The sequence below is a fragment of the Numenius arquata genome, chromosome 11 (genome assembly GCF_964106895.1).
Source record: "Numenius arquata chromosome 11, bNumArq3.hap1.1, whole genome shotgun sequence".
Classification (NCBI taxonomy): Eukaryota; Metazoa; Chordata; class Aves; order Charadriiformes; family Scolopacidae; genus Numenius; species Numenius arquata.
The window spans coordinates 43,253,851-43,264,746 of NC_133586.1; the positions used below are offsets into that span (position 1 = coordinate 43,253,851).

The following is a 10,896-nucleotide window of genomic DNA, read 5'->3' on the forward strand; positions in this document are numbered from 1 at the left end:
AGGTGTCAGTGAATGTCAAGCACTGGAGCTCAACACGGCAACTGGCATAACACGTGCCTGGAGGCCCTGTGAGGCCAACGTTTTCAGCGACCTGTGTTGTGTACTCTGCCGTGGTAACACACATCATATGAAAACTCAAGAAACTACCAAATCTCATAAAATACAGGTGCTGAAATACATCCAGAAATGCTTTCTTAGTTTTTTTAAAGGCTTGGTTTACAAGGGAAGATGAGAATGTGATTCCCTTCTGAAGGACTCAACCTTGCTTTCAATTTGGGGAGGAATAAACGGGGGGAATCCCTATCATGAGCCCTGCAGGCTGGGTCAGGCTCTTCTGCCATGGGTCAAGATCTTCTTGTGAGACTGTTTTCAGTATTTTTTAAATGTCAATAACTTTCTAGTTGATATTGGGGTTTTTTTTCCACTGGATTTTAATACACCTTAGTAGAAATCCAGCGTGATGCTCCCTTTAAGACGGGTCCTTAGCATGGGCTTAATATTATCAAGCCACACTTGAGCTGTTGCTACTCAAAGACAGAAATCTTGTGTTTCTTTTCCAAAGAGCTGTAAATATTGGAGAGGTGGTTCTCAAAAAACCCCTTGAAAAGAACAAAGGAGAGAGGGCATTTAAGGAAATAATGTCAGCACAGTGGTGGGCATGAAAGGTATTTTTAACATCATTACTTGGCTGCCTTTCAGAGAGACCTCTAAGGGTTTCCTACAGGTATCATAGAGCCTTTTGCCTTGGTGGAGGATTGACTTTTTTCTCCTCCCTTTTTGCTTTTAGTGTGTTGAGTGTTTGCCACGTAGACAGCGACACCAGCCCACGACTTCAGGAGGGTTTCTACAGCAAAGGTTTCTTCATTTGCTATTAGAGGGCACACACAAAAGCAGGTAGAGTAGAAAGGCCAGTGACCTTTCCCTGCTCCTGTTGGCTTGGGTGGATGCCATGTGGTGAGAGCCCAAGCTGCAGCGCTCAGCTGAGGATGAGGAGGGCAGTTGGGAGGATGTCAGATGTTGGGTGTGAATGGCTGCTGGAAGCTCAAGGCTGGCTTTTGTAGCATGTTTTAGTTTGCAGTAGCGTAGATCCCCAGCCCGGCTGGAGGGCCCAGAAGGAAAATGCAGTCAAGCTGTTGTGTCTTGTATCTTTACCCCTTACACGTGGTCTCCATCAAGGTACTGAGCTGACAGAGCTGGGCTGCTTAGAGGTGAAATCTTTGTATCCACAGCCATCGCTGTGATACAGACCTGGTGTTGGCGTTGCTTTAGCTTGTACCTCCTCTTTCCCCAAACAAACTCTGCTGCTCTAATTGCTTTCCCCTTCGGGAGGTTAGGACATTTTATTTAAAGTGACCCGGCTGTTGTATTGGCAAAATTTAAAACCAACAGTTGTGCTCACTGAAATATATATGTCTTCATTTAGTTTTACCCTCGTTTCCTACACCGCAGCCTGGTCCCACACAAATGCTCTTTCACATAAAGCAACTTGAGAGAAGGAAAAGCAATGAAGGGTAACCAACATGCAGAGGCTTGTGGGTGAGATTGCGTGAGACTCTTCAAACTTAGGGTGCCTGTGAGCTCCCACTAAAGCTAATACCAGTTTTGCACTGGACTCAGAGAGTGGAGGACCAGAGACAAAATATGGTATCAGGCACCTGTGAATAGCATTTGCTCCAAAGCAACAGGTTTTGGTTCCTTTTGAAGAGAAATTTCTGTGTTGGAGCAACAGACTGTAGGACCCTATTTGTTTTCCTACTGTTTCCCTAAGCTCAAACATCTTGGATCACACTCTCCTGAACTGAAAGTGAAGACTTTATGAAAAATATAAAGCTGTGATTCAATTAATGTAAATCTCTGTTTTTTCAAAGCAGAGTGATATTTCTGTTGGTAATAAATACTGACAGAACTGCAAGTGTTGATGAACCATGGTGTATTTCAAAAGATAGATCCATAGAGTGTGTGGTTACTTCAATCCCATGTCAGCTTGCAGGAGGTCCAGCTGTTTAATGTCACTGGGCAGAGCCAGGTTGCAGTGTGCTACCTGATAAAATAAGTATTTCGTGTTTTCCAGGAAAGTAGGGGGAAAAAATCATCCTAATGGAATCCCCATGGATTTTTTTTTTCCTATGATTTTCAAAGCTAAGCTTCTTGCTGCTCCAGGCCCTGAACTTGTAGAAATTAAACCTTTTCTCCTCTTTTTTTCTTTCCACAGGAAGAGATCTGTCCTAGAGTGGAAGGCGAAGGCACTCAGTCCTGCCTCTGGGCTTTAGCAGTCAATGTCAGAGACAAGTACATTTATGTGACACAGCCTAAGCAGAACAGAGTAGTGATAATTGATATCCAGACTCAGAAAGCTGTGCAGGTACTTACGAGGGGAATGCTTTATTCAGTGATGGCAAAGGACTTTGGTATGGGACCAAAAAAAAGTAGATCTTTGCCCATTGGATCTGCTGATATTACTAAAAAGTTGGGCCTGTGTTGCTTTCAGCCATGGGGTCACATTGTAACTTCACTGGTAGGAAAAAACTCCTTTATAGGCTCTTTATCATCATCTTGGAGCTGCATCTGCAGCCAGGCTTGCAGCTAGCATGGTAAAATAATGCTGGAGCCAATTTCTGGCTTACGCTCACTGAGCTATTGCCTGACCTCGGTTATAAGCGTTTTGGGAAGAATGAACTGGTGTGGGTATAACTCAAGCAGAAATTGGCCCCTGATCTGCTGGCAATAAGTAACAGCATAAGATGGAGTGATTTCTGGCCAGAAAACGGCACCGAGCAGACAGATTTTTCTCCTGCTGGTGCTGCTGAGCCCCTAATTGATTTGAAGGTAATTGTGCAGAGCGGCACAAATGGGTGTAACTGTGGTACATGGGAATGTCTGCAACATCTCTCTTATGAGGAAAGGCTGAGGGATTTGTGACTTTTTAGCCTGGACAAGAGAAGACTGGTCTGATCAACACCTATAAATACTTAAAGGGTGGGTGTCAGGAGGGTGAGGCCAGTCTTTTTTCAATGGTGCCCAGTGACAGGACAAGAGGTAACGGGCACAAACTGGAACATAAGAAGTTCCATCTAAACATGAGGAGCAACTTCTTCACTTTGAGGGTGGCAGAGCCCTGGAACAGGCTGCCCAGAGAGGTGGTGGAGTCTCCTTCTCTGGAGACATTCAAACCCTGTCTGGACACGTTCCTGTGCAACCTGCTCTGGGTGGACCTGCTTTGGCAGGGGGGTTGGACGAGATGATCTCCAGAGGTCCCTTCGAACCCCAAATCATTCTGTGATTCTGTAATATTCATCATGTGCATTTGGGTCAGGATGTAAATACCCATCTCTGTTTTTTTTAAAGTCCTTAGATGTTGACCCATTACCAACCAAATTACACTATGACAAGTCCCACGACCAAGTCTGGGTGCTTAGCTGGGGTGACATGCGGAAGTCCTCACCAACGCTGCAGGTAAGTCCTTATGCACTGGGCCTTTGCCCTTCCTTGGCTTGGCATCATCGGTAGCAAGCTGGTGGCTGGTTGGTTGCAGGTAATTAACAGCATTTAATGCTCTGGATATAAAGCTGCTCTTTCAATTTGCATATCTAGTGCGTTTTAGTCATCCCTCCTCCATCCATCCTCACATATTTTTCCTGCTGTTTAATTTGTTTTTGAGCAACGACTGTGCCGGAGGCTGGCAGCAGGACCACTTTGTTGCCAAGGTCTGTTTTAGTTTTAGGGCTGATGACAGAGCCAAGTGCCGTAACGTCAGACAGCAAGGGCTGGCAGCTGACTGCGAGCAGTACGAGCTTGCCACGCTCCGGGTCATTTGTGCACCCTGCGTGAATGCAGCTTCTTTTTATCTTGATTGAGGTCTAAAAGCAGTGGGTACCAAGAAGCCACAAAGAGGGTACTTTCCGCATGGAAGTCAGTTACTCTTCAGGTTATTGGTAGTGTTTCGTCGGAGGCACAAGTCAGGCTGAGCATCACACTCAAGGATAAGCCTACGGTAGGGACTAAGTGTGTGCTCACTGCAGAGCTGCAGCGCGACCTCCTCAGAGGTTACAATGACCTGTGATTTTTCTGTCTGCAAAGAATTTGGGGGCATTGCATATAAAAGAAGCATCAAAAGGTGAATGAATTGTACTGCGCCTCAAGATTCATAACTCTTTCAGGATTACTCACCTACCACCCTTGTTACGCATTTGAGAAAAAACACCCTGTTCTCCAGGGGGTCAAGGCATTTACCTTTTCCTATCTTCCATATAGGAGAAGTCCAGGTTTTCTGCCAGTGCACTAAATAGCTACTTATTTTCCTTAAACTCACTTTGTCACTTGTGTCTCACATGCCTTCAGCCTCCTTTTGGATGATGATGGAGCATAACGTGGTAGAGCTGTTCCTTTCGTAGTAAAATGCAGAAAAGAGCTCTCTAGGGCATGAAAAAAACCCATAAACAGCAAAAGTAAAACCTCGGGGACAAATTCTGTTATTGATTGTCAGTGACTGCACTGAAAGGATGCCAGTGAGGTCCCTGGAGCTTCTCCATGGTCAGCACCATCAGATCCATGGTGATATTGGGGCACAGCAATGCACATAGGTTTGGACAATTCAATTAGCTTTGTTTCTAGATTGCCCTGGAGGATTCACTCTTCTGTTGACGGTATAGAAAAGCTTAGGTGTAGGCATCTAATTGAGCATTTTGCTGCTGCTCTATGTCATATGACAGAGTTGACATCAGAGCTGATTTGATCTGTCCAGACATACCCTTCTCTAGTAGTTATTTGCTGGCACTTGCTGCCCAACCTTTCTGGAAACGTAGGTGTCATGTGAATGCTCCTTCTACCAGAAAGGTTTTCTTCTAAGAAGTCTACATTAAAGCATTCCCCAGCAGGCAGAGAAGGCGGCTGGCTGTGCTTTCTGACCTAAAAACCTACAAAAACCTGCAAAAACCTAGGGCTACGTTAGTCATGGGGCTGCCCAAGGCTTCGCTGGAGAAGCTGCCCCATGAAGGTCAGATGAGCCATCCCCACCAGCCACATGCTCCATCCGAGATAATGGCTGCATCCTGTGGGCTTTCAAGAATGAATAATGGACCAGGAACTCAACATGAGCAATTTCAGGAAAAGATGCCAGAAACAAAATGGGGTCAAATAAACAAAGGTTTCTGAGGCAAAGCCACCAGCTTGTCTCACCTGGGGATGAGCAGTTCCCTGTACAGGGTATAAGGAGACAAAATGGGCTCTCTTTACCCTTTCTGACTTAATTTCTTCCATCCAGCTGTGAGAGGTTTCTGTAATTAAAGGAGAGATGGCACAAGCATGTGATTATAAAGAAGAACACGCCATCTGCACAGTTGGAAACTTGTTATAACGCTCCAGCTCTCAGATAGTCCTTTCTGTTATCTTTATGAAGTGCAGTTACACATGTAGCGAGTGAGATTACCATCAGCATCAGCAGATCTTTTCTTTTTTCTGACCTTCTTTCCCAAAAGGTGGGCAGTGACTAATTCGGCAACGTTCATTCTTACAACCTTCAGTGGTTAGACGTGCAATAAATTATCTTTTTTAACAAAGGTGCTGCTGCAGAGGTTAATCTAAATTTCCACTCGTTCTTTGGAAGTCAGGGATTTATCAAACAGCTCGTGCAGCCGACTAATGGGATACTGGTGTTTATGGGCTTCTGGGAAGCAAACGTCTGGCCTCGTGAAAGCACGGTGCAAGAGTGGGCATCTCTCTTGAGCAATCTAATTGGAAGACATCTAAATGGCACGACCAGAACAGCTGTCTGAACCAAACCTTGTAAGGTTTTAGCATTTCCTTAATGAATTACATAGCTATAAATTCAAAGCAACTACTGTTGCACATTAGAGCAGTGGAAGTTCCTAATGAACAGACTAAAGTCATCTTGAATGGAGCAAACAGTTTTGAGTATTTAACATTTTAATTATTGAAAAGTTATTTATTGAAAACTTAAATTATTGAAAACTACCTCTCCTCTTCCGGAGCGATGGAGGAGTTGAGTTCCCATAGCTGTGGAGGTGTGCGCTGTGCTGGAAGACAGCATGGCAGGGGGGACGGCCAAAGGGCCCCTCTCTGCTCCTGCCTGAATTTTATATGGTGTGGTACAGCTCTTCTCCTTCAAAGTGATAATTAACTGCTGTGAGTTAGTGTTTGATCCTTCAAGCTGGTAAATTATCGCTGTGCATTTAAGTGAGATTAATAAATATAACCATTAAATAAATATTTATTTTAGACAGCGAGGAATAAATTATTATGCTCTTACTGTTGTCATGCTACTTCAGCTCCTGCATGACTTCTCTTTCTCGACATATGAACATCTTATGAAAGTCAAGTTGTGTGCTTACCTTACAAATGTCAAGCCTCAAATACTATTTATTAGCACACCTATTTCAAGAGAGCTACACCAAACAATATTTTTAAGTCATTAATCAATTTGAGTTTACTACATCCGTGGGAAAAAGCCACTCGGTCCCGTGTACGACTGTGTGATCTGTATTTACCTTTCTGCCTTTCTCGCTGCTTGTCCTTGTACTCAGCCTTGTGTGTATTTATTGTAGGTAATACCAGAGGCAAGCGCAGGGGAGGATCAGCATGTTATCCGCACGCCGTTCGAAGGAGTGGATGATTTTTTTATACCACCTACAAATCTTATTATTAATCATGTTAGGTAAGAAATTGTCTTAATGAGTAGCAACAGTGACCACGCTGCTCTCTTCTAGTGGGCATCCTTCTAATAATCTTACAGCACTTTACAAATGTGAATGAGTGAATTCATGATCAAGCTAACTACTCTTATCCTCATTTTCATGTGTGAAATGGAGAAACGGTTGAGCAAATTACCAACAGTTATTCAGCAAATGAATGAAACAGCAAAAACCAAACCTGGACTTCCCTTAGACCAGGCACAAGCATTCAAATCTCAGCTTGGTCAGCCATGCCTCCTTGCAGCGAAGTATGACCCTCTGCCCTGGCTTGCGTGTGCCAGGAATTTGATGGCCAGAAAGTTGCCTTTCCTGCCGCAAAACCACTTTATGGTCAAAGACTTATTGCCTGAAGTGGTGAAAGTTTATTCTGCCTGAAGCATAAAGCATGGGTCTTCCACGCATCTCCAACTTGTTCAAATATTGGATCTCTCTGTGAGGTGTATGGTTTGAGCAGAAAAATGGTATGCGCTGCATATTAAAAAAAAACACCTCTATGAACCATCAGTTTTGAATGTTAATGTGATGTAGTGGTTAATGAGATTGTATAACTAACATACTAATAACTTGGAGTAATACTGGCTGCTTCCCAGCAGGCACAGGAAGCCTCCCATTAACATTATCAAAATTGATGATAACTGCACAGCAATTGATACTATTCTTACCATGTTACAACATAACAACTGTTTAACCATCTTCTGTCCCTGCTATACTTTAACTAAGTTAAACACTCAAGAAATCATAATGCAACTCCTCACATTAATCTTAGGTTCCCTGCAGTGAACACTGAGGACAGAGAGGTCACACTTAAATGATTATGGGTTGAATCTGATCCAAAATAACTAACTTGCTTCCTGAAACACAAAATAATGAGACATACTTCATGGCTGTCGTTCTTAATTTTTCCGTACCTCATTTTTCCTGTTTGCTTTCAAAATATGGCTATGACTAATAGTCGTGCCAGGAGGTAGATGACTCTGCTGAATGTTAAAGCCTGAGATGAGAAGGTATGGTCTGGGTTCAAAGACAGGAAGGGAGAATTACACTTTTTTTATTTGTTTTATTGTCTTTCTGCTTCAGTGTGTTTAACCGGCTGTATACAGACAATCTTCCATAAGAAATATTAAATGTAGGTAATTGTCTATAGTTTTCCACGTGCAAAGTGGAGAATGCTGTGCCTAATTTCCTATTTCATTTGTTCAGGGCCAGATCTTTGTCCGTTCTCTCTCACCCTCAGCACAGAAAAATAATTGCTCACAATCTAATGAGACTTACTGAGATCATGTTCTAAATTCTCCGCTCAGAAACAATAAATGGCAATACCAGCATTTCCCAGGAAGGTGAATATTTAAGCAATCTCTTCCACGAGCCCAAAAATATTTGTATGCAAATGTTTCTGCATATGTATTTCAGCTGCCTGTTATTTCAGATGGTTATCTAGGAATGTATCCATTTTTATTAGTTCCCAGGGTAGATTGTTGTCTATTAAAAACTCTCTAAAGTGCAAGGTTTTCTTTGAGATTTCAGATCACAGATTTCATGCAAGCGTTGTGCCTCTTCTGCAGCCGTGTGCACATAAAACACATTCTGACCCACTTTTTTAAATTAAAGTTTATGATAAGAACCATTTCTTAACTTCTTCAGGCATTTAGCCAAGTATTAAGGAAGTCTTGGGAAAAAAACTGCTGTAAGGGAAAGCATTTTTTAAAGTGTACTTAAAATGCATTCATCCAGGAGAAATACAAGTGTCATATCCAATTTCCACACACAGAGTGCACTACGAATCTCCACTGCCGATATTTTCTGAAGTCTGTAATGGATGTAAGTGTAATGGGAAAATGAAAGGCTTAGCCCAGTGATTTTCATGGAATCATACACTACATTGGCTCACTCTTTAGAAGTGAAGTCATTGCCGAGTGTCTCATTGACAGATGGATTAAGAATAAAGAAATAAACCCAGTGTTTTAAGCAAAATATATATTATGTGCATGCAAGCACGTTGTCCTCCACGTTTCACAAAGCAATTTTACATCTTTCGGGGAAGAGATACAAAACTAAGTACTCACTTCATTTCCTTCGGTCTGCATTGAATGGATGAAAAGATACTCGATGTAAAATTAGTTTTCGCGAGTCAGTATCAGTGACCTGTGAATCCGGGGGAACACAAACAGGCTGTTTCTATGGGCTCCCTCTCAAATTAAGCAGAAACCTTTCTTGGCTATTCTTGACCTTTTCTTGTCTTCAGCAAAGTTCAGATGTGCTGCAGCATATATCTTTTACAGAACATTTATTCTCTGCTCGCTGTTGTCTGCCCTCTCTCGAGACAGAAGACAAAGACCCCTTTTCTTCAGAGCGCCCTGGCTGGTCGTGTTCCTCGAGAAATGTTTTACACCTTCCCTGGGCTGGCAGGACGGTGGTTAATGCAGTCTCCTCTACACCTCAGCCTTGCCAGCTCCTGCAGTAGTCCCAGGGTACCACGGGTAGCAAACGCACATCACAGCTATGGTCTGGTGCTATGAGATGAGGAGGAACGTGGTCTGCACTCAGTGGTTATGCATACAGCTCAACATTCCTCTCTGGCCCCAACCTGGCAGGGATATGCTTTATTTTGAACAGTTTTCTATGTTGAGATTGAAGAAGTCTTGAGTATATATTGAATTACATCTCTCTAGACCTAAAACAGATTAAATACAAAACTGGTCAACACTAGCCTAGAAAACACCCAAGTCTTGGTATCATTCCTATTGTAAATTGGTCTTGCTCAGCTTCAGCTCTTCAAGATGTTTTTCAGATACCCAAGAGTTTATTCAGGCTTCCAGGATTAGGTTGCTCATTTTAACTGAAATATATACCTCCTTTTAGTGTGTTTTAGAAGCACTAAAACTAGGGAGATTTCTTACAGAAAAGAGACAACATTACTGCACACACATACTAAACCAACGGGATAGAGTTTCCCAGTTCTGCTGACTTTGGTCTTTTCTCAGGCATATCACCGTGTCTCCAGAGATGACTTCAGTGTCGTGTGTTCTATTTCAGGTTTGGCTTCATCTTTAACAAATCGAAATCCGCGGTTCACAAAATTGACCTGGAAACTGTGACCCACATCAAGACTATCAACTTCAAAAACCATAGCTGCCTACCGCAGACCATGGCTTACACCCACCTGGGCGGCTACTTCTTTGTCCAGTGTAGGAGGAATAGGTCGGGGGCTGCGTCGCCGCAGCTCGTTATTGACAGTGTTACCGATGCCGTCATCGGCCCCAACAGCGACGTGTCGGGCACACCTTACATCTCACCGGACGGGCGCTATCTGGTCAGTGCGGATGAAGACAGTGGCAGGATCAAAGTCCAGGCTTTCACTGTCCGAGGGGAAATCAAGTTGATTTATGACTTACAAACAAACATACACGTATCTGATCTGACATTTCAACCCTCTTTCACTGAAGGCAATCAGTACTATCTATATGCTACTTCACATTTGCAAACAGATGTGCTTTTTGTAGAGCTGTCAACGGGGAAAATGAATGTACTGAAGAATTTAAAGGACCCTCTCACATCCAAAGACTGGCCCTGGAGCAACTACAACAGAATTATGAAAGACAGTGGATTATTTGGACAGTATCTCATTACACCAGCTAAAGATTCATTGTTTGTTATAAATGGGAGGCAAAACACGTTACGCTGTGAGGTTTCAGGTATAAGGAGGGGTAACACAGTGGTCTGGGTTGGAGAGGTATGAAAGGGCAGTAGCAGTAGAGCCTTTGGCAGGCAAGTACCGGTTGGACCTTTACACTGCAACAAAGGAGCAGTAGTATTGTATATTTTTACACTGGGAAAAAAAAAAAAAAGCAAAAACAAAAAACCCCTGTATAGGCTTCATGGTACAACACTGGTCTACTTGCAAGATTTCTAATATAAGGTATGCTCTGCTAATAGGAAGTGGTTTTGAAGGGATATTTTTTATTTGGGGGTATGATTTGTGGTTATGAGAAAAATGCTGGGAAGCGAATAATATCTCCACTGAGATATCATATAAGCCACGAAACCTAGTGATTCTGTAGAACAAAACAGATTTTGAGTTTCCATACTGAGGAGCTTTTATGTTATGTTCAAGCCATCAGTTTTCTTTCCCGTATACCTTGCCTGTTAGCTGTGCTGACTATCCCCACCCCAACACAGAGAGGCCACAGAA

General features: G+C 43.0%; 1 protein-coding gene across 2 annotated transcripts in view; it reads left to right on the forward strand.

The window, feature by feature from the left end:
- The window catches only part of FSTL4 (follistatin like 4), a 234,559-nt gene extending 224,116 nt beyond the window's left edge, over positions 1-10,443 (forward strand). For both annotated transcript variants that reach the window (XM_074156169.1, XM_074156168.1), the window contains 4 exons: positions 2,213-2,362; positions 3,346-3,453; positions 6,561-6,670; positions 9,741-10,443. In XM_074156169.1, the coding sequence (XP_074012270.1) occupies positions 2,213-2,362; positions 3,346-3,453; positions 6,561-6,670; positions 9,741-10,443 (1,071 nt within the window). The remainder of the gene's footprint in view (positions 1-2,212; positions 2,363-3,345; positions 3,454-6,560; positions 6,671-9,740) is intronic.
- Positions 10,444-10,896: the final 453 nt, after the last annotated feature.